Below are 24241 nucleotides of genomic sequence, written 5' to 3'. Positions count from 1 at the left end.
TAACAGCTGATGATAGCTGTCAAATAGACTTTAACTCCTATTTTTGTAATCATGAGTTGTGATTTTATACCTATAAACTAGACAGTTTATTTTTCTTTTTGATGGAATTTATGGTTCAGTATTTATGGATTTTTCAGTGAAACAAAACTCCAAATTATTCACAGATTTTGTTTTTTTGTACAGCATATCTAAAATATATAAAAAATGCAGCTTGGGAAGCTGAGATATCTAAGTGCAATCCTATTTTGTACATTATTGGCTGAAGTTTACAAAGCAGCGAATCTTTTTTTTTTTTTTTTTGATACTGATTGGCTGCATTCCCAAGAGTGGAAGTAAGACGAGTTACATTCCGCAAAATGTCCCTTTAAATTCTAGGGGATCACAAAAAATTATGGTGGGGCAGATTTGGCCAGCGGGCCTTGAGTTTGGCACATGCGCTCTAGGCCAAGGCTTCCAACATGCACACTTGTGGTCATTCAGGGGTGGATGGGAAATCACATACACATCCCTGTCTTCTTGTAAAGTCACTGAGTAAATAAAGTGAAAACAAAAATGAAAAATTTTTGCTTGGGGAGCAAAATGGAACGTAGAAGAGCTTTAATGGAATGAAAATTTAATATAGAAACTGTCATTAAAAAAAAAATACTCCAGATAGCAGTCAAATGTCCAAACTAATTGAGTAAAATGTTAAGTTACGCAGTGAAAACAAGCCTAGAATTTTTTTTTTCACATTTTCTCTCTCTCCCTCTCGCTCTTTTTGCCTATCTCTCTCATTCCCTTTCTCTCTCTCTTTCTTTCTTTCTCTAATGCATTCAGAGGCTTTTGCCTTTATTTCTAGTTTTTTATAAATATATTTTTTGTCAACATAACTCTTCTTAAAATGTACATTGCTTTATCAGTATGGTGCTTTTAAAATGTCAGCTATTTAAGTAATGGGTGATGAGAACCTGGGGTTACATTTTGAAAATTGTTCTTGCAGAATGGAAGTTTGTAATCATGATGTCACTGAAGAGATGATACTCCGATGATGTCATATGTCATAGTCATGTCACAAAGTCTTCTTCTGTGACATCTCAGTTCTGAGCTACTTGAATAAACAACATTTCACTGCACTTCATTCTACTTTGGATCGTGGTGATCTGCATACACTGTACTGGGACCAGTCTGTGAGCTGAGTTTCTTGGATTGATTATATTAGACATTTCTGGATTTAACTTAGACCTGCTTTTTGTGTCAAGAACCTTAAGATTTAAGTCATTGTGAAATAGTTTCACCCTTACTGAGAAGAAAAATGGAAAGAGCTATTGGAATCCTGCCATCATTTTGCTGGCAAACAGTCATGAAAATCTCACAAGCACATAATATGGTAGCAGAAAATACCAGAAGAGGTTTAAATCGCTTGCGACCAAATCTTAAAACTTTACAGGAAACACGTGCTGCACAAAGAGAAAAGAAAGAAGCACAGACACAAGAAAAGGAGCAGCAACTTGAGCAGATTGCTGCTGAAGAAAGGCAGATAAAAGAAAAGGAAAGAAATGCCTTTCTCGAACAGAGCAGTTACACGCTTCTGCTACGAGACAAAGACGTGGAGAATTTAAACAGAATACTCAATGATCAAAGGATGAACAAACAAAACAAGTGTTTGGCTGCAAATCAGAGAGAGAAGAACATAGCTGCACAAAAACTTGCAAAAGACAATGGAGAGATGAAGCCTTGGTACCACGTTATTGAAGAACGCCTTTTGAATGAAGATTGTGATCGGAAGAAGAACCTACGGGCTGATGCCGAACTTTTTAAGGAGGTGGTACGCAAAAAGAAGCAACTTAAGGCAGAGCGACTGGAACTTGAAAAAGAAGATAAAAGGAGAGTTATGCTCGAAGATGCATATACAAAGCAAAAGGATAAGAAGGAAATGGAGAAAAGGCAGGAAGAGAAAAGGAAATTGATCCACGAAAATGCTAGACAGCCCAAACTCTCTAAAACTGAGCAGCTGGCTAGAGCTAGCAAGGAGCAGCATTTCAAAGAAGAGGAAACTTTGTTCAGCAAAATAAAAGCTGAAAAGGCTGAGAAATTAAAGAGGTACCAGATGAAGATACAAACTGCGTACGACCATCTGATGAAGATAGGAAATGAGGAAGCCTCCAGATTTGCTTCAACAGAGAAGGAAATGACCAAAGTTATTGGACTACGGAGGATCAAAGAAAAACAGCAAGAGGAGGAAAAAAATGAGAAACGGGCTGCAATGCAAAAATCTATTCTGGAAGCAAATGCTGAGAAATTAAGAGAGAAAGTGGAGGCAAAGCAGGTGGAGAAGGAGAAGAGCAAAAAGAGGTTGGGTGATTTGATGGAGGCAGACAGGTTGTATGCAGTTGAAATAGAAGAAAAGAAGCAACAAAGACGACAAGACCTTCTCAGATATTCCAATTTCAACTCCGAAATGGCTGCAAATAAGCGTGCGTTACAGATGGAGAAGAGAAAAGGAGAGATCGAAGAACAGCAGAGGATTCTTATGGACGTTATGCCAGCCCCAGTTAAGCAGTACATAGAGTCTGAATTGCAGAAGGCTGAAGAGGAGGGACTGGATATGCCATTCATAAAAAAGAAAATGTCAAAGGCAAAGTCATCTCGCTCAGAGACTGCCAAAACACAATCCAAGGTTTTCGATCATTGTTCAGATCTGACGCATATAAAATTGTCACAGGCCTCTGTGCCAGGAAATAAACCTTACTTCCTGCCACCTTTACCTTCTCCCACAAAAGTAGAGAAAACAACTCCCCTCGATTTACAAAAGCCTATAAAAGTTCCACCAATTGCGGAACTTCAACTTGAGCAAAAAACTGAGACTTAAATGTTGACTTGCTATATTGTCATCACGTAAAGACACTACAGTAAATTTAGCAACAAAATGTCACTGAGTACACAAAGAAAAATCTAAAAAAAAAAAAAAAAAAACCATGAGCATAATCATAAAAATGTACCAGTGCAGGTAAGAGAATACAAAACGAGAACATTTTCCCAATACATCACATGCTGTCTGCTCCATTTAAAACACGCTCGATTCTTTTAAAAAGCCAAAATACGACACTCTAACTAGACTTGCAGGAAGTTCCTGGGTTTTCTACGTGGAGTTTGCATGATCTCCACTGACGTGAGGATTTTCTCCGGGTGCTCCGGCGTCCCCTCACAGTCCAAAAGAACATTTAATTGGTTACTTTAAATTTCCCCACTCACAGGGATCTTGTCATGTTTTAACACAGGTATGGAAAATAAATGGATTTTAAAAATCAACTTTTATAAGATTGGACAAAATAGAGGTCACAAGCATTTAATTAGATATACAATGCTTTAAAAACAAACAAAAAACGGTTGCAGAAACTGGCTCTTGGGACGTGGAATGTCACTTCTCTGGTGGGGAAGGAGCCAGAGCTGGTCTTGGACACTCGGGTGAAGAGAGGTGTGGAGCTGTCCACTGACCAGGACCAGGTCTGACCGGCATCCTCCACCACCACTGGAGCCAACTTACCACCAGGTAGTGACTTGGTGGTAAGTTGGCTCCGGTGGTGGTGGAGGATGCCGGTCAGACCTGGCATACCCAAACTTGTTGTGAGGGTCTGCTGGAAACATCTGGGGAGTCTTATATCTAATATAAGATATGTTATATAAGATATCTTATATAAGATATAAGATTTCTTGTATAAGATGTATGATATCATATCTTTTATATAAGATATCTTATATAAGCTATATTATATCTTATTTAAAATTTCATATCTTTTACTATATCTCTTATAAAATATATATAAGATCTTATATCTTTTATATAAGATATCTTATATCTTATATAAGATATCTTATATAATATATATTATAAGATATCTTTTACTATATATTTTACTAAAAGATGCTATTACAACATTTAACATTCTTCTATAATGAGATGATATAATGAGATACCATTATATCATTAGCTATTATAATGAGATGCTACTATATTGAGCATCTCAAAATCTATATATCACAACATAGAGCATCTCAATGCATTGAATGCTGATTAATTGATTAAATGATTAAACTGATTAAATTTGATTAACCTCTCCTTGGGCTGCCACCTTATCGTGGTGGAGGGGTTTGAGTGTCCCAATGATCCTAGGAGCTATGCTGTCTGGGGCTTTATGCCCCTGGTAGGGTCACCCAAGGCAGACAGGTCCTAGGTGAGGAACCAGACAAAGCGCAGTCCGAAGACCCCTATGATGAATACAAACTTTGGACTTTGTTTTCCCTCGCCCGGACGCGGGTCACCGGGGCCCCACTCTGGAGCCAGGCCTGGAGGTGGGGCACGATGGCGAGCGCCTGGTGGCCGGGCTTTTACCCTCGGAGCCCGGCCGGGCTCAGCCCGAAGAGGAGACGTGGGTCCCCCTTCCGATGGGCTCACCACCTGTCCGAGGGGCCAAAGGGGTCGAGTGCATTGTGCTATGGGCGGCAGCCAAGGGAGGGGACCCTGGCGGTCTGATCCTCGGCTGCAGAAGCTGGCTCTTGGGACGTGGAACGTCACCTCTCTGGTGGGGAAGGAGCCGGAGCTAGTGTGCGAGGCTGAGAGGTTCCGGCTAGAATTAGTCGGCCTCACCTCGACGCATGGCTCTGGTTCTGGAACCAGTCTCCTTGAGAGGGGCTGGACGTGCTTCCACTCTGGAGTTGCCCACGGTGAGAGGCGCCGGGCTGGAGTGGGCATACTTGTTGCCCCCCATTTGGGCGCCTGTACGTTGGGGTTCACCCCGGTGAACGAGAGGGTAGCCTCCCTCCGCCTACGGGTGGGGGGACGGGTTCTGACTGTTGTTTGTGCTTACGGGCCAAACGGCAGTTCAGATTACCCACCCTTCTTGGAGTCCTTATAGGGGGTACTGGAGAGTGCCCCTCCTGGGGACTCCCTTGTTCTACTGGGAGACTTCAACGCTCACGTGGGCAATGACAGTGAGACCTGGAGAGGCGTGGTTGGGAGGAACGGCCCCCCCGATCTGATCGGTGTTCTGTTGTTGGACTTCTGTGCTCGTCACGGATTGTCCATCACGAACACCATGTTCAGGCATAAGGGCGTCCATATGTGCACTTGGCACCAGGACGCCCTAGGCCGCAGTTCGATGATTGACTTTGTCATCGTCTCATCGGATTTGCGGCCGTATGTCTTGGACACTCGGGTGAAGAGAGGTGCGGAGCTGTCCACTGACCACTACCTGGTGACGAGTTGGCTCCGGTGGTGGGGGAGGAAGCCGGTCGGACCTGGCAGGCCCAAACGTGTAGTGAGGGTCTGCTGGGAACGTCTGGCGGAGTCCCCTGTGAGACGGAGCTTCAACTCTCATCTCCGGCAGAACTTCGAACACGTTCCGGGGGAGGTGGGGGACATTGAGTCTGAGTGGACCATGTTCCGTACCTCCATTGCCGAGGCCTATCGGAGCTGCGGCCGCTGTTCAAAAAGGGGGACCGGAGGGTGTGCTCCAATTACAGGGGGATCACACTCTTAAGCCTCCCTGGTAAGGTCTATTCAGGGGTCCTGGAGAGGAGGGTCCGTCGGACAGTTGAACCTCGGATTCAGGAAGAGCAGTGTGGTTTTCGTCCTGGTCATGGAACACTGGACCAGCTCTACACCCTCAGCAGGGTCCTGGAGGGTGCATGGGAGTTTGCCCAACCAGTCTACATGTGTTTTGTGGACTTGGAGAAGGCGTTTGACCGTGTCCCTTGGGGCTTCTGACTGAGAAACCAGTAACTAGAGACCAGTAACCAGAAACCATTGACCAGTGACCAGAAACCAGTAACCTGCTCCCAGTGTCAGAATCTCACTGAGGAAGAAACTGGATTAGGTTTTCTGTCACTTTATTATTTCTGCTATAACTGATGTATATTTGCATATAAAATAAGTCTATAGAGTTTAATTTGCAATTTTTATGTCTTTGTGTCATGAGGTAGATCTCAGGCGGCGGGTGAGAGAAAAAGTAGATCTTGGTCTCAAAAAGTTTGGGCACCCCTGCTCTACATGCTTGTGACTCTCCACATGCTATTTAGTACATTGTAGGTTACTTTAGCATTTAGGCTAATTTTTAGCATCAGAGTGCTGGGTTCCAACCGACGGGCACACTTTGGCAGGTCCTGTTTAAATTTCTTCAGAAATTTTGTAGTTATAACAAACTGTTCTTGATATTGCCTAATGTTTTGTGATAACGAGTATAGTCTACAGAACAAAGACAGAAATATTTACAGAAAGAGATGTTCAAGCAGAATCATTGCAAAGGCAGAAATGAGAAAAAAATAAAACTATTTATCTTAGAATTGGCTGGAACTCTTTTGAGTTAAATGAATTCTGTTAAAAAGCAGAAACACCTGCTTTAAAAGAAGCCTTAAGATGTTCCTTTCTGTGAGCACCCTATGTATCATCTGATATTATTCGGACAGGTTCAGATCTGATCTCACTTGCCTTGTTAAATTTCCTGTTCCCAAGTTCTCTGACGGGGCCCAGATAACAAGTCAGATTTCTAAGTTTTAAAATGTTATCAGAAAGGTAGAAAGTTTGCAAATTATTTTCCTTACACTTTACAGTTATGCAGCAGTTTTTGTGTTGATCTGTAGTAATCATCTTTGTTGTAAAATATCTTGAAATTTGTGGCTGCAGCATTGCAAATGCTAGAAATAATTATGGGATGTGAGCACTTCTGCACATCATGGTGCTTGTTGGAGAGCCCTAAATATTGTATGTTCATGTTATTTCCCTGAGTTACTCAACATATACTGTTACAGAAACTCACAGTGTCAATGTTGGGCTCACATTGTATTTGGGAAACGTTTGATAGTTGTGCACATAAGAAAAAAATGATGTAGTTTACTGCAAAGTGAAACACTGGTTAAAATCAAACCTACTTGAAGATACTCAGACAAAGTGTATATATATATATATTTATAAAAAATCCCTTTTCTCCCTTCCGCAGGTGGACTCTTTCATCCTCTGAGCTCGGGTCCTCTACCAGAAGCCTGGGAGCCGCAGTATCTTGGCTGTGCCTAGAACTGCACATTTCTGGACTGAGATGTCTGATGCTGTTCCTGGGATCTTGTTTTAGCCACTGCTCCAGTTTGGGGGTGACTGCCCCAAGGGGCCCTGTGCTCCTCGGCCCTGTAGACACAGGGTGAATCCTAGCAACCTGCGACCTCTTCCCGGGAGTACCGGACGCCAGCTGATGGTATAGACCTGCCGATTTCTGCCAGGATCGGTTTGGTAAATGCCTGGTCGCTGACAAATTAAACTTTGGTCATTAGGGATTTCTTTTCCTCTCATTGATTGGATGTTTTATTTATAACATAATAATGGACAAGTGACTCCAGCATTTTTAAAGAACTTGAACCGCGGAACTGCGGCTATTTTAATGCTCCAAGGATGTCGGGGTCCGGTGGAGGAATAGTGACTGTTTTTAAAAGTTGTTTTACTTGTAAGCAGTAAAACAAGTACAATGGGATTAGCTTTAAGATTAGACTATCTGAACTCGGCAGCTCTCACACTGTGCTGTGTGCGGCGGTCTATCAGCCACCAAAGTATAACAAAAACTTTATAAATGACTTTTCTGATTTCATGGCTGATATCATGCCAAGGTCTGACCGAGTTCTCATTGTTGGTGATTTTAATATTAATGTCTGTTGTCCTACTTCACCTATGGCTCAGTCATTTCTTAATGCTATCAATTCTTTTAATTTTGTGCAGTGTGTGACTGGTGCTACCCATGAACAGGGTCACACTCTTGATCTGGTTTTATCTTATGGTCTACCAGTTTTTAATTTAGTGATTGGTGACTCATTATTTTCAGACCATATGCCTGTTTTATTTGAGATAACGCTGTCCTGTGCTAAAGCTAAAGCACGTGCTGCAGCTCGGTTCTGTCATGTTCTTAACCCTTCTACTGCTGGTCAGTTTTCTTCTGTTTTTAATCAATTTATTAGTGTATAAAGTGCTTCATAAATGAAGTTGGTATGGTATTGTATGGTACTGTGGTCTTCTCCTTCCAGATCTTTTCCAGTTCCTCTCTGAGGCCCTGGTATTTCTCCAGTTTCTCTTGCTCCTTTTTCCTGATGTTGTAATGACTTGGTATTGCTACATCCACCACAACGGCTTTCCTCTGTTGTTGATCCACCACCACAATGTCCGGTTGGTTCGCCATTACCATTTTGTCTTTTTGTATCTGGAAGTCCCACAGGATCTTAGCTCAGTCATTCTCCACCACCTTTGGGGTTGTTACCCACTTTGATCTTCCAGTCCATATTTTGCACAGATGTTCCTGTACACTATGCCCGCCACTTGGTTATGTCGTTCCATGTATGCTTTCCCTGCCAGCATCTTGCACTCTGCTGTTATGTGCTGGACTGTCTCAGGGGCCTCCTTGCACAAAATACACCTTGGGTCTTGTCTGGTGTGGTAGATCTGAGCCTCTATTGCTCTAGTGTTTAGGGCCTGTTCCTGTGCAGCCAGGATGAGTGCCTCTGTGCTGTCCTGGAGTCCAGCTTTTTAAAGAGGAGCCTTTATTTCCGATAAAGGTCTTTAGGATTCTCTAAAGGTTTGGTTCCCTCAATTTAGAAAACCAAAACTCAAGGAATCACATGCCTTATTGACCTTCCTTGCGGCTCGTGTTTAGTCAGAGGGGGCTGGATTTGGGGTGGAACCCTTCATGTATCCATGTAGAGGAGGGTCAGGGTAACATAAATGGTGGCCCCATTCTTGAGTCCATATCCGTAGCCAGTCTTGTTGATGGTTTGGCTGAGGAGGTTCAGATGCAGAACAGCAGTGGACACTTGTGCAAGTGGTTTGCAGTTTGCAGTAAATATATATATATAAAAAAAAACTGCAACTGCGAACCACTTGCACAAGTGTCAATCAAATGGGGCAGAGATCAAAAACTCTGGAAAGAATCATAATTCTTTCCAGGAGTTGCTCTGTCCCACTGCTGTTCTGCATAGGTCTTAACCCCATCAGCCAAATCATCAACTCGAGTCATCCCGTCCTTCCAAACAGACTCCAGGATGGTGGCTCATGGGATCCTCCCGGTCAGAGCCGTCATGCACTCCCGCGACATCTGCCCCCGACCCGGAGTCGGTGAGGCACCTTTTGTGGGAGTGCAGCGCTGCTGTGGACCTGTGGGCAAAGACCGGGTCCTTGCAATTCCCATACTTGCCAGCAAGGGAGGTCCTCGACACGCAGCTAGTGCTGCACGGGTTGAGCCACTGGAAAATACCAAAAAAATAGACTCCACAGAGACATGGCTCACCCTAGCCACCATATGGTCCTCCAGAAACTTGCTGGTAAGCAGGCACAGGCAGATCCCCCCCCATGGCTGTGATCCAAATGGTGGTAACAAAAAGAAAAACATACAGAGCTACAGGTGACACGCCTGTAGCTCAAGGACACAGCCACAAAGAAGAATTGCCTGCGAACCTTTGGACGAAGGAGCCGGCACTCCACGGACAGAGGTCCCAGCAGCAGCAGCCTGGCTCTCCGGGTGAGGCAGGTGGGAAGGAGCAATGGGGGAGGAAAGCCCCTCTGACCACCATCTCTGTTTGGAAGGATGGGATGGCTCTAAACTTCAAAAGAGACTGGCTACGGATACCGACTCAAGAATGCAGCCACCAAAAGTCTCCTCCTCTACATGGATGGCATCAAGCTGTACGCTATGAGCAAGCGAGACATCGACTCACTGATCCGCACCACCAGGATCTACAGCACTGACATTGGGATGTCATTTGGACTAGAGAAGTGTGGCGGATGGTTACAAAGAGAGGGAAGCTCATCCACGCAGAAGGGGTTTAACTCCCAGAAGGAACAATAGCAGACATTAAGGACAGTTACAAGTACCTGGGAATACCACAAGCAAATGGCAACCTTGACCAGGTCACAAAGAAAGGAGCCACAGCCAAATACCTCCAACGAATAAGGCAAGTCCTGAGAAACCAGCTCAATGGCAAGAACAAGATCCGTGCGATAAACAGCTATGCCTTACCAGTAATCAGATACCCTGCAGGAATAACTAGTTGGCCAAAGGAGGAGATAAACACCACAGATGTTAAGACTCAGAAGCTACTAACCTTGCATGGAGGGTTCCACCCCAAATCCAGCACCCTGACTAAACACGAGCTGCAAGGAAGGTCAATAAGGCAGGTGATTCCTTGAGTTTTGGTTTTCTAAATTGAGGGAACCAAACCTTTAGAGAATCCTAAAGACTTTTATCGGAAATAAAGGCCCATCTTAGAGGATTAAGAGGCAGAGCGACCACAAAGTTGATTTGTTGGATTCTGTGAAGACATTTGCAGGCCAAAGAGGAAATCCAACCGAATTCAGGAAGAATGGGTCTTAGTGGTTCCAGCACACAATCTCCTCCTCAGGGTGAATTGTTTGGAATAACATGCTGAACATAAATCTTTTGTTGATAAATTACAGGCCTTAATATGTTTAATTTTTCTTTTGTGGGTTTGAATAAATAAATAAATAAATATTTCTTAAGAGGATCAATCAATTAATTAATTTTATTTATAAAGGACCCTTTCATACTAAAAGCAGCTCTAAGAGCTGTACCAACAATTAGCCCTCAGGTTTCTCAGACAAACTGTTCCACAAACAGGAGCCATAATACTGGAAGAATAATAAATGACTAAAACTATACGATCACGTAGAAGTTTAAAATAAGATCCATAAATATAAATATATATGTATAGAAAACAACAAGGAAAATGACAAAACAAACCCTAATCGATTTCTATTTGCTTTCTCTCTTTCCCTCTGTCTGAGCCTCACGTGTTGCATCTGACCTCTGACCTCAACTCCTCAAACCTGTCCTTCCATGGACCAGATGATGTCCCTCCTACAAAACCAGCCAATGAAAATGATCGAGAAGGTCTGGAGGATCAAGAAGACAAAAAAGACCTCCATCACCTCCAGGGAACAACTGTCAGTCTCCTGTTGGGCATTTGGGCAGAAAACTGTGTGAGACTGAGCTTTAACAACCTCCGCTGGTCTGCTGTCCAGTATCAGCGTAGAGGAAGAAAAGCTAAACATGCTGAGAGAAGAAGACTCTGAACTGTTGACGCTTGTTTCATCTGTGGACAACATGGACATTTCCTGAGGGACAATCTGGACAACCCAAAGATCCAACGCCAAAACCAGTTGGACTGACAGGAAGCCAGAGGAGAAAGACGGGGGAGGATTTGGCTGCAGCAACGCCGAGACCGAGCGTCGAGTGGGGGAGAGGGGCGAAAAGGAAGGAGCAACCTGAATCCACATCAGCCACTGTGAAGGATGACCTGTCTGTAACGTCCATTTAGATCATGACTTTAAATCTGACACAGCAACAGAGTGAGCAGCAAAACTTCACTCAAGTTTCAAGTACTTCAACTTTTGACACCAAAGAGGACAATGTCCAGAACAACAGCTAGTTTAGATGTTTCTGAAAGGCTCTCCACTCAAAGAACTATTGCTGGTCCACTGGCGAGTGACCGAAGAGGAGAGTGAAGATTTACACTGTCCTGTTATCCTTAAATATGCATTTAAAAGAGAAAATCAACTTCAGAAATTACTTGGTTTTTAATAAGTTTAATTTTGACCAAAGACGATGAAATCAGATGTTGCCTGGTTGTTTATAAATTGGGTTTATTTAGAATCAAAGAGGATGAAGATCACTTTGAAACTGTTTTGTTTTAATTTGAAGTGTCGGCATTAGAATCAGATGGGGCAACATTACAATTTTACTTATTTATTATAACGTGGGTTATATTAAAATCAAAGAGGATGAGATTATATTAAATTTTAATTAGATTTTCATAGGAGGATGACTTAATTTCACCTAAATTACATTTAGGATTTAAATTAAAATTTACATTTAGGATTTAAAATTAGTGTAAAACCTACATTTTCATTAACATAAGCAACGTAAAATGAAATTATTCATAATTATCATGTTAGGGATGTCTAAGGATTGAAATGCATGCTCTTATTTTGCAGAGAAGAATTTGGGATTAAAATAATTACATATTTAAACAATTGGAAATATTACTTAGAAAACGGTTTGGTATTCCGCTGGTACTTTACCATTATTTCAAATTAATCGTTGGTAACAGTTTTTTCCACAACAATGGACAAAAACATTAAAGCCTCTCAAGTAAAAGGCGTGGCGGTTTTAGCTAATGTTGGACCCATGAGCAACATGCTAACATTAGCATATTAGCCTGCAAAGACTTTTGTGCGTCATTCTTTTTAAAGAAAAATCAACCTTTAACCATATGTATGCGAGTAGTAAAGGCATACATGACACATGAAAACATACTGAAGACGAATAACTCGCCTTTAAAGAAGCTCTGCTTCTTCCAATGTTCAAGTCCACAAACGTTCTAGAAGCTTCCCACACTTTCCTGTGCACTGCTGAGCTGAAGCGTTCACTCCAGTAACAAAAATATCAAATCCAGTTTACTCAAAATAACGTAATCCTGTACTTTTCTCAGGGCAAACATGTACATTACTCACATTACTTGAGTTGAATAAACAATTTAGTGAGACTTGAGTAAAGCATACAAGCCTAATTTAAGTAAGAATAGGTAAGCCAAGATACTGCGCAGAACCCTCAAACTCCCAGGCCTCTGGTATAGGACCGAGCTCAGAGGATGAGAGAGAGAGAGACCAAGAGAAAAGGGATATAGGCATATGCTGCCACCCCTGAAAAAATCCCTGCCCCTCTCTTGCCACCCCATAGATATTTTTCTAGATCCGCCCCTGACTCAAACTACAGTATTTCCATTTAAATATTCTTTTGAGTAAGAACGCAATCTTCTCTTTAATGTAATATTTGTCAAAACATCTTTTGTGTCAAAGTTCAATAAAGTGAATAACAAAAGAGAAATACTTGTGGGAAGCTTTTGAGGTCACGTTGTCCTTCACTAGATTAGGCTACTTTTTGGATGTTTGTAAATATGCCTGCAAGAACGTTATTTCAAAACAATAAGAATATTTTTTCTGTGGATATACAATTTATCCAAAATGTATCTCCAGTTTGCTGCGTATTTCTTCAGACACAAATTGGCCCATATTTTCAGTGAAGTGCAAACTTTTCTGAATCTCACATAATCCAACTCATTCAAAGGATTTCATTTGTTCAAAAATAACAGGTCGATGCACCAAAGAGGCATGCGCAATTTTATAATGCCGCGCATTGCTGTAAAAACAGTAACAGTTGCACATTTTGGATATCTCCTGGTGGCTCCGAACCCCCTTTGCGCCGTCAGGATGATGTGCTTCAACAGCAGTAGGCGCAAATATCTCCATGCGCACTGAGGGATGAGTGGACAGCCCATTTTCTGGGTGTTCGGACGTTTCACAGACGCCAGCAACGATGCGGACGCCTTTCCCAGTATTCCTGCTCTTGTTAGTCTCGTTCTTTTATGAATGCACAAGTTTCAGTTGCCCGAGGATCTGCCGATGTTCCTCCGAGACGATCAGATGCAAGCTTACAGCAGAGGCGGGAAAGGACCAGCGGAACAAAAGACTGTAAGTACAGACTTGTCATTTGGAGTCATAGTCGATAAAAACACGAGTATGTACCAACGTATAATACAATCATATGTGATGTTAAGGCGCTGCATAATCATATAAAGCTACTTTCCAGATCAGTCCGCGCGTAATTACGCACAAAATGTTTAATTTTGAGCCAAACATCATTTACGTGGTTTTCAAAGAAATCATTTTAGTTGATTTTTTTTTCTTTGTACAAAACTGGCAGAATAATGTGTGAACATTGCCATGTTTAGCAACGTATTCATGTAGAATCTTACGAATAAGAGGCAAGGCTGCTCCTAATTTGGGGAAAAAAAGACATTGTTATTTATTGTATTCCACCTAATATTTGTCTTACATTTATACATTACATAAGCTGCCATTGGCCAACACAACAAGCACACAGATGATATCTTACTTGTAAACAATAGTCTAAACTTTGTTCTGGAAGACTTTATAGCAACTGTGCAGCTGCCTCCCACACATTGTTTATGTTCATAATAAGAACAATTTGGATTTAAATAACAGCTGAATAAAAACATATGCAAAGACCTTCATGGTTGCCTTAATCAACAAAAAGAACCTCAATGTGTGTTGAACTTAATTACTTCTCAACATGTCAAGTTGGCCTCACAAGGTCATGCACATACAGCATCCTCTCATCCTATGTCTGAGCTCCCCTGATGAGCCTACCAGACTGTGATGAACCTTGAAGGTGGGGAGTCTTGACCCCTGCTTTTATAAATCACAGGTCCTTGAATCTGAGCTGATAAGTGCCTGCACACCAAGGCTGGCAGTTTTGTGATTGGATCAGATGCCAAAAACACTCCTAAAGCACACACACACACACACACACACACACACACACACACACACACACACACACACACACACACACACACACACACACACACACACACTTACCCATACACGCATACAGAAACTTTTATATTTGCCTAATTAGTTGTTGCCAGGAGGAAATGATGAGACAAGAAACAGATTTGTAGAATGATAAAAGCCGAAATGGGATTCACAACATTGGATTTTCTAAGTCCACAGTGTCAGATTTAAAATAGCTCATTCAAATCAAAACTGTTTTTATTTATCTGAGCTGGAAATTAAATTAAAGAAGCTGGCTTCTTTAAAGAAGCCATTAAAGAGGCAGGCTGGCTGGCTGGCTGGCTGGCTGGCTGGCTGGCTGGCTGGCTGGCTGGCTGGCTGGCTGGCTGGCTGGCTGGCTGGCTGGCTGGCTGGCTGGCTGGCTGGCTGGCTGGCTGGCTGGCTGGCTGGCTGGCTGGCTGGCTGGATGGATGTTAAATGTCATAAACTCATACCCACAAAGCACCATTTTGGATGGAGATACTGTGGGCAGAGAGGCTCTTCAGTAGCAGTCAGTCTTACAACAAATCTGTCGACGCCTCTGACTGAAGACTGTTGCTGTATGACAGTCACATGACTATCATGACATGCTAACAGCTCGATATCCGGGCAGCAGAGAAGATATTCCACAGTAATATGTCCTGGATAACATCATCAGTTGTTGGCAAGCACTGATAATTCACCTCATTTGCTTTTGCTGCTCCCCTTTAAATCATTTTCTGGTCATGTGGTTAGAAAACCGGGTGGTGATTAGAGTTTAAGATCCCACTGTTTCAAACTGTTCAGCTTCACATGTGAAGCTGCACATGTGAAGCTGAACAGTTTGACGCTGAACGGTTTTTATTAGTTGTGCAACGACTAATACACCTGGGAGCAAGATAAGTCCAATAGTGTGATGCTGAACCCCACCAAGCTGGACAGTAGTTACAGGGATTTTACATTTGAAAGCCTCATTTCTCTCCACCAAACATTCTTCATGTCATTGTAGTCAAATGCCTTGTCTGTGTCTTATGAAATTGAACAGTTACTTTCTCCAGAGGGAATTTAGCTTGTCCTTTGTGCAAGTGCATCTTTTAGATGTTGAGGTTGCAGTCAGTTCCTTAGTCAGTACACTTTCAAGTACTGATGATGTTAAACTTACTTCTCTGCAGACGATGAGACGTGAGATGATTTGTTCCAATTCCTGGGGGGAAAAAAAAAAAAAATATATATATATATATATATATATATATATATATATATATATATATATATATATATATATATGTGTGTGTGTGTGTGTGTGTATATGTATATATATAAACTTCTTGCTTTTATATTTGATGAAAGTCATTTGCTCATGACAATTCTGTTCTGGAAAACAAAAGTTTTATAGTACTACATATAATTTAGAAAAGGGTTCATGTCCTTTATGATTCTCTACATACCTATTGCACTGAGTCAAAACTGGTCATTTTATGCTTTTATGTACAAAAATTTTATTGACATTAAATCGAGGTGATTGGTTTTTTTTTAGAGTCACTGTATCTTAATCTAATGGCCATCTTCCATCTCTTGTAGGTTTCTTTATCACCTTTCTTTTAAAACTATATCAAGCCATTCTTTTGAGGATTTGAGAGGAGTTCAGAGGATGTATGTATCTGTCTTTTCTTTTAGTGCACCAACAATAATCAGACAAATTTAAAATGTGAACTGTATATTTTTAAAATTTAGTGGGAAATTGCTGCATTGCTAATTATGCATCATGTTTTTAGCTTTAAATTTCTGCTGCTTTTGTTTTAGAATAAGTTATCCTGCAGTTTTAGAGATCACGATTAGTTGGCACTGAACAACTATGGGCACACCTAGTTAAACTAACATTTTAATCATGTTGTGTTTGTGTTATTTGCAGTGCGATTGCTCAAAGTGTAACCCTGGAAACCATTGAAGCGTTAGCATTTAGCAATCTTCTCAACCTCTCTGAGATGTAAGTCCTGTCTTTGTGAGGCTGTGGGTGAATTTCAGTCCTGATCACTGCGGTGCAACTCAGCTACTCTCCTTTTTCCTCATTACTGAACAGTTCAATTCAAAATGCAAGGAGTCTGATGCATATCGACAGAAGAGCCTTCCACAACCTACCAAATCTTCGCCTCTTGTAAGACAACTTGAACTTAAATGCATAACTATTCAGGTTTAAAATTAAACCTAAATAAGTAGGATTTCATTTACTTGTACATTGCGAAAGTACTCATCCATTTGACTTTAACGTGTCACATTACAACCACAAACTTCAATGTATTTTATTAGCAATTTAATTAACACAAATTAGTGCATCTTTGAGGTATAGACTGAAAAGTGTGCTTCAGTCCTTTAAAACCAAAACCACAGTAGCGGCAGAATCATGATGTGGGAATGCATTTCTTCATGAAAAATTGAGAAGCTGGTTGGAATTATAAACATTTTGATTCTGGAAGAAAAGGTGGGGCAGATATTTACAAATAAGGCCCAGATTCAGTCTCAGTTGGGCTGGAAACAACCCCACACTCCTCACATTATCCTTTCTAGAAAATGTTGAAATCTGTGCATCTTTACTAAAACTTAATAACAATACAAGTATCTCAAATAAAAGCCGCTTTGAGTTTCCTTGTGTATGAATAGTTTTGCAGAATGCGCTACACATGCTATGAAAAAGGCAACGTTACAAGACATTTTTTGATGTTTTGCTTCACAAAAAAGTCTAAAATTATTGCAGAAACATTATGTCTTCTTTATCACTGTAGGAGCATCTTAAACACCGGGATAACCCTCTTCCCTGATGTTACATCAATCACTTCTTTCAAATCAGACTTTATTCTGTAAGTCACAATAACATGAAAACCAAGCATAACAATGATTTGTCAACCTCATATGAAATACAGAGCTACATTCTGTTATTGTCTGTAATGATACAGAATGTTCCAGTCTGAACTTTGCTTCTGCTGCAGGGAAATATGTGACAACATTCATCTGCTTGAAGTGCCTCCAAACGCTTTCACTGGAATGACTGAGGGTTATGCTACATTGTAAGTGTGCCTCTGCATTCATGATTGCTTAATGAAAATCTGTTGTTTTTTCCTAACATACGCTGTTTATTACAGGAATCTCTACAACAATGGTATCAGAGGAATACACAATCATGCCTTCAATGGGACAAAGATAGATAAGCTGTATTCGATAGATTCCTACTTTTTATATATACTTTTTATATATATATATATATATATATATATATATATATTTTTTTTTTTTTAGGAATTTCTGCTCAGGCGGTAAGAAATGTGCTCACTGGTCCTCTACTCTGTCTTGTGTAGGGTGCTGAAGAATAATCAAAACCTTGAAATGATCCATAGAGATGCTTTCCAAGGAGCCACTGGTCCAGAGGTCTTGTAAGTTATACTTTTGTGTTTTTTATAGGTGACCTGTTATGCTTCCTGGAAGATGTTAGGATAGGTCTATACAAAGCAAGTTCATTACACTTTTTGCACAAAATCCTTCCAGATGATAAGATTTTATTGTGATCAGTTCCACCATTGTGAAGTCCCTTCAGAATTAGCTACTGTAGGGCGTCTTGTCACTTTATATCCAAACAAGCTGCTGTTGGCCACACCCTCCCAACTCAATGTTTACAATTGCATGTGAAAATGGGCAATTATACAACAGTATATCTTTGAAAAGCTTAAGTTGAACCTCCTGCACAACCCACAAGAATGCAGCAAGTAGTTTCTGGATGGTAAATCGACAACAAAACACTTGTTTTTTCCAGCAGCCATGCAGCAGTAAAACCAGCTGACCAAAGGTGCTGTAGCTCCACTTGGGTTGCTAGGTAACAGGGAGGTTTTCAAAAAACTTTAACATACAACTGGGTGTTTTTTGTCTTTTTTAAAACGCTTAGGATGTTTTTCAAGGCAATAGAAATTCAAATGGAAGTACAAGAACGTGCAAAATGTACATTTTGGATAATAAGTCCCCTTTTACTCAGGTGGCGTAAGAAGAGAAACATTATTCACACTCACTCTTCAGATAACAAACCTTTAACCAGTTTATCACTCGGCTGTTTTCTGAGTCATGACCCACATATCAAGCAGGAGCTTGCTGACTGCTGCTGTGAACTTTTACAAGGCAATTTCCTTGTGCAAAGGTCCAAAAATAAAAGGTTGCTCATGTGACGCTGTTCTCGGTTAATTCACAGGGATGTTTCTGCAACAGCTCTCACAAGGTTACCTGCTCACGGACTGGAGTCGGTTCTGGTGTTGTTCGCTCAGTCAGCGTACGGTTTGAAAAGGTTGCCTCCTCTGAAGGGAATGGGCAGCCTCCGAGAGGCCCATCTCACCTACAATAGCCACTGTTGTGCCCTTCTGAGCTGGAGCCCTTACAGGTGACCTACTCTGTGAATTGTGAAGGGATAAAGTTCCCTGCAAATGTATCCATACCCATTGTAGCTTTATGTACAGAACTGCTGTCCTAAAAAGTGGAAAACCTTTCTGTAAATTGGGCTGAATAGAAATCCAGGCCACACTTTTCAGATATTTCTAACATATAACAATGATGTGCTGACTTGTTAGTCTCTCACATAGAATCTCATTTGTTGATTTTTTTGGTTTTAGCATAAAGAGTGGAACATTTCACTGAGTTGGAATACTTTTGCAAGAAATTGTAAAAATGTTTTCTGTCTTTTGTCCCCAATCGTGAAAATTGGTTGTTTAATAGTGGAAAGTTAGAATGCTCCATCCTCGACTTCTTTCCTTCTATGATCATACACAAAAAAGGTCTAATTACGGTCTGAATGTTTAAACTTATCAATAACTATCCCAGAGTGTAACGCTCTAAAAGTACTTTAACAACAGCAGAATCAGACAACGTACATGAAAAATTTTGGCGGAAGAATCATCAACTAACATCACTGTAAACAGACAGTGAAAAAAAAAGAGAGCTCACATCTATATTCACTTTCCTCCAATTAAATAATACAAAATATCCCACTGGAAAAATTCCCAGAGGAAATCACTCCTGCGTCCTTGTCATAAAAATTCACCAGATCTTTACATGACAAATACAATTCAGACACAAAAGAATCCAGTTTTCTGACTCGCCCTCCTGACTTTTCAGCACAAAACTGGACAGGTGTGATTTATGGCAGACCTTTCAACCCGAACAAGTAGGAAGGCTGCGTTCCTCTTCTGAGTCTTTACACGTCATTTGTTTGATGGAATGGGAAGAAAACCATCTCGAAGATCGTTCCCGTCCTTTTCTAACACATTTGTGTTCTTCCTGTTTTAAGTTTTATTTTCTGATTTGTGCCATATATTCAGGTTCAGTCTTGAACTTAAACTTAAAACTACTTTAAAAATGTAAATACAAAAACCTTTTTCAGCTAAATTTGTGGTTAGCACTTGAAGAAATCCCCAGAATTCAATGGTTTGAAGCTGTTTTGTTGTAAAAATGATCAAAAACACTCCAAACTTGACCTGGCATATCTTTAGCTAACATCAAAAAGCTTTTGCAATATTACGTATGAGAACCCAAATGATCATCTGAGCTTACAGGGTTTGTTGCTGTTGCAAAAGAAAGAAAAAAAATATTTTTTTCTTTCTGTTTTTCATATTTTTAAATTTCCTTGGAGTTTTTTTTTACACTCTTAGCTATTCAGTTCATAACTAGAAGTATGTAAAATGAGATTATAGATTTCTTCTGGTTTTCTAGGGACTTCTCAGCTAAAGCTCCATGGGATAATTTTTCTACGTCTTGTAAAGAAGGGAATCCATCAGCAAGGTGAGATATTTTTCTGCTCATGCTGAATTCATAGTTCATACCAGTTTCTATGTATTATCTCCCAAAAGTCATCAACTTTATGAAAATCCAATTTAAAGAAATGGTTTGGATTCTTTCAAGTGATGTTTTGTGAAACTTAAAAGAAAAAACTCTGAGAAAAGGTTAGGGTCAGCTAACATTCCCTGAGCTTTTGTTAGGGATCTGCTTTTGTGGAGAGTAGAACCTGACAATGTGATGAATGAGGTTTATTATTTAATAGTTATTTTGCATAGTATATATTTCATTAAACCAGAGTCAAACATAGTGCTGTGAGATATTTGCTATGGGTAGAGAAACTACAGTGGACTCCTGGTATTCCCTGAGGTTTGGGACCGTAGCCACATGTAAATCACTGAAATACGTGAATAACTGAGACCCCCTCTAAAAACAATTACTATTGCGAATTTTAACCTTAATATGCATTAATACAGGCTGCACAGTGGCGCAGTTGGTAGAGCTGTTGCCTTGCAGCAAGAAGGTTCTGGGTTCGATTCCCAGCCCCGGTCTTTCTGCATGGAGTTTGCATGTTCTCCCTGTGCATACGTGGGTTTTCTCTGGGTACTCCGGTTTCCTCCCACAGTCCAAAAACATGACTGTCAGGTTAATTGGCCTCTCTAAATTGCCCCTAGGTGTGAGTGTGTGTGCATGGTTGTTTGTCCTGTGTGTCTCTGTGTTGCCCTGTGACAGACTGGCGACCTGGCCAGGGTGAACTCCGCCTCTCGCCCGGAACGTTAGCTGGAGATAGGCACCAGCAACCCTCCCCACCCCACCAAGGGACAAGGGTGTAAAGAAAATGGATGGATAGATGGATGCATTAATACACACAGTGTAAAGTGTGTCAGCACTACTGCAGAAGCTAATATTTACAGTCTTTCTTATTTCCACTCTGTGGGGTACAACCAATCAGCAAAAAGGAAATCAAATGGAGCTTCTTTGGACGCTTTGGAAACGACAAGTAGCATTGGGGTTCGGTATTTCAGCTTCCCAAGCTGCATTTTTTGGGGAAAATGTTTTTAGATACCATGCTATATGAAAAAATTTATAATTTAGAGAAAAATAGAGTCTAGAGTCTTTATTATCTGTGTCTTGTGTTTTTGCGTCTCTTACAGATTTCAGAGGGTTATCGGCGGCACAGGCGACACACCTCCGCTTGGGGGCTGGTCGTTTTATTCTGAATCTGACCTGCAAGACACCACCTTCCAAGATGTGGATGACCTCTATTCTCAGCGGGTGGACTTCTGCCGCTCAGTCATCTGCACGCCTGAAGAGGATGCCTTCAATCCCTGCGAAGACCTTGCTGGGTTCAGTTTTCTCAGAGTTGCTATTTGGTTCATCAACATACTCGCTATCACAGGCAACCTGATGGTGCTGCTGGTTTTCTTTACCAGCCGAAACAAGCTAACAGTGCCTCGCTTCCTCATGTGCCACCTGGCCTTTGCTGACCTCTGCATCGGTGTCTATCTTCTGGTGATCGCTACGGTAGACCTGAGGACTCGTGGTCATTACAGTCAACACGCCATCGAGTGGCAAACCGGGCCTGGCTGTAGCGCTGCAGGCTTCCTGTCTGTGTTTGGTGGCGAGCTGTCGGTCTACACGCTGTCCACCATCACCTTGGAGCGCTGGCACACCATCACCAATGCTCTTCATGTAAAGCGCCATCTGGTCCTGACAAAGGCTGCAGGTATAATGGCAGCAGGTTGGTTTCTGTGTCTGGGGATGGGGATGCTGCCCTTGGTTGGTGTCAGCAGCTACACCAAAGTCAGCATGTGCTTACCCATGGACATAGAGACCCCTCTAGCGCAGACTTTCATCATCATCATCCTGCTCCTCAATGTGGGGGCCTTCATCGTCGTGTGCGTTTGCTATGTGCTTATTTACTTGGCTGTGAAGAACCCTGAGGTCCCTGAAAGAAGCGCGGACACCAGGATAGCAAAACGAATGGCTGTGCTCATCTTCACCGACTTCCTCTGCATGGCGCCCATCTCCTTCTTTGCTATTTCTGCCGCCTTTAAGTTTCCTCTCATCACCGTCACCAACTCCAAGATTCTGTTGGTCCTATTCTTCCCCATCAACTCGTGCGCCAACCCCTTCCTGTATGCTATTTTCACCAAGGCCTTCAGAAAGGACGCCTATCAGCTCATGAACGCAATGGGATGCCGTAAAAGCAAGGCCAGCATTTATCATTTTAAGGCCTGCTGCTCTGAAAATGCAATGAATAGCAACTTGAGATCCAATAATAAAGAAGCACAGACTGGAGTGAACATGGCTCCCATATCACATCAGGATCTACAACCTAAGGATGAGCAGGAGATAACCTGAAGACAGAAAGGGACGAAAATATTTGGACATGAAGGATCGCTGGGGCTTGGGGAATGTTTTGTTTTTAATGAGATTCCTTACTTGTTGTCATAACTCTATATATGATGCTCCACTGTTAAAGACTTACCATTTTTATAGGTTACCATTTAAAACATGAATGTAATCCTCCGACACATTATACATTTCTTCTCTGTCAGATCAAAATCCATGCAAGTTTACAATGAAATACCAGCAGTTCATTATTCATGGACCTTTTCATTTATCACATCTGCAATGCCTTGCAAAGGTATTTAAACCCCTCAGAGATTTTCTAAATTTGTCAGGATTTTATCTGATAAATGAACACAAAAGTAAATAACTGGGTTTTATCGTTTTACCAGTAAAAATCTCAAAAGTATAACTTGCATTTGTTTTCAGTCCCCCTTTACTTTCATACTGCTAAGTACAAGCAGTGCACTGAGAAGTCAGCTAAGTGACAGAGTCCAGTAGCGTGGAATTTAATGTCAGTATAAATGTCAGTATTGTGTGAAGGCTTCACATATTTGTTTCAGAAAACTAAAAAAAAACTGACAGAGCCGGGGTAAGACTGGAGGAGCTGCAGAAATCCACAACAACAGATTTCCACAGAAAACGGGGGATTCACATGAGGAAGAAGATGCTCTGATGATATGAAAACAAAACTGATCTTACTGTGAAACATGGTGGTGGCAGCATCATGCTGTGGGGACAAAGTTAGATGGTAACTACTTACATTTACTTGAGTAACCTTTTGGAAAAAACTTTTCCTAGTACTTCGTTGTACTATTACTTGAGTGTTATTATGAAGTACTGTTACTCTTACCTGAGTAAAATTTCTGGATACTGTAACAGTAATTAGATTGTTTTAATCAAAAACTCGCCTGACATCAACATCTGCAGTGTCTGTTAAAGTTCTGTAAGTTTTATATTGAAAGAAACTGATTTGGAAAAATGTTTATTTTGCCTGGTTTTGTTATTTTGTTATTTATATGCATTATTTTCATTCAGATCTTTGAAATATCAAAATTTCCACATGACTTTATATTGTGGTGATGTAATTTTTAAAAATAAATGATTGTTGTTTTGTTCAGTTACTCAGTACTTGAGTTGCCTTATTACCAAATACTGTTTTAATCTTACTCGATTAATTTCTTGAATGGCTGCTTTTTACTTTCACTTGAGTAAATATGTTGAAGTAGTGCTACTTTCACTTGAGTGCAGTTTTTAGGTGCTCGGTTTTCTTTGACAAAAAGTTGATCAGAGATGACAAGAAAATGGATGAAACTAAATACAGAACAATCCTGGAAGAAAAGACTGATGTCTGGGTGAAGGATCACCTTCCAGCAGAAAAACAACAATATACATCCAGCTGGAGATACAATGACACAATTTAAATCAAAGTTTTCATGTGATAGAATGGCCCAGTCAAAGTCCAGACCTAAAGTGGCGAGCTCTAAAAATTAACGTTTTCAGGCAATCCCTATGTAGTTTGACTCAGCTGAAGCCATTTGGAAAGTTTTGGGAGACAAGTCTCTCAAAGATCCCAAAACTTGCAGCTCTTGAACAAAAGGTGATTCTCCAAATTGTTGACTCAGGAGAGCTAAATACAAATGTGCCACTGCTAATAATAAGGTTTGTTTTAAC

General features: G+C 41.1%; 1 protein-coding gene and 1 long non-coding RNA gene across 2 annotated transcripts in view; both read left to right on the top strand.

Moving 5' to 3' along the window:
- The window catches only part of LOC145555013 (uncharacterized), a 273441-nt gene extending 266142 nt beyond the window's left edge, over nucleotides 1-7299 (top strand). The window contains exon 2 of the long non-coding RNA XR_014091047.1: nucleotides 6972-7299. This is a non-coding gene — a long non-coding RNA (uncharacterized LOC145555013). The remainder of the gene's footprint in view (nucleotides 1-6971) is intronic.
- A 5877-nt stretch (nucleotides 7300-13176) lies between these two features.
- lhcgr (luteinizing hormone/choriogonadotropin receptor) lies at nucleotides 13177-23687 on the top strand. The gene is made up of 11 exons (XM_008429935.2): nucleotides 13177-13549; nucleotides 15995-16066; nucleotides 16326-16400; nucleotides 16494-16568; nucleotides 17194-17268; nucleotides 17398-17475; nucleotides 17551-17619; nucleotides 17764-17838; nucleotides 18642-18827; nucleotides 20153-20221; nucleotides 21370-23687. The coding sequence occupies exons 1-11, from the start codon at nucleotides 13395-13397 to the stop codon at nucleotides 22577-22579; spliced, it is 2139 nt and encodes a 712-aa protein (XP_008428157.2). The 5' UTR covers nucleotides 13177-13394; the 3' UTR covers nucleotides 22580-23687.
- Nucleotides 23688-24241: the final 554 nt, after the last annotated feature.

Source organism: Poecilia reticulata, chromosome 15 (genome assembly GCF_904066995.2).
Source record: "Poecilia reticulata chromosome 15, P_reticulata-male-v2, whole genome shotgun sequence".
Lineage (NCBI taxonomy): Eukaryota > Metazoa > Chordata > Actinopteri > Cyprinodontiformes > Poeciliidae > Poecilia > Poecilia reticulata.
This window is presented reverse-complemented; position numbering and strand designations above follow the sequence as displayed.

What these genes read in the sequence shown, in the direction of transcription:
- lhcgr (XM_008429935.2), top strand. Translation starts at nt 13,395, where the DNA reads ATGCGGACGCCTTTCCCAGTATTCCTGCTCTTGTTAGTCTCGTTCTTT. An exon ending in CTTCTCAACCTCTCTGAGAT is followed by an intron (nt 16,401 to 16,493) that starts GTAAGTCCTGTC and finishes ATTACTGAACAG; the next exon opens with TTCAATTCAAAATGCAAGGA. An exon ending in CTGAGCTGGAGCCCTTACAG is followed by an intron (nt 18,828 to 20,152) that starts GTGACCTACTCT and finishes CTGGTTTTCTAG; the next exon opens with GGACTTCTCAGCTAAAGCTC.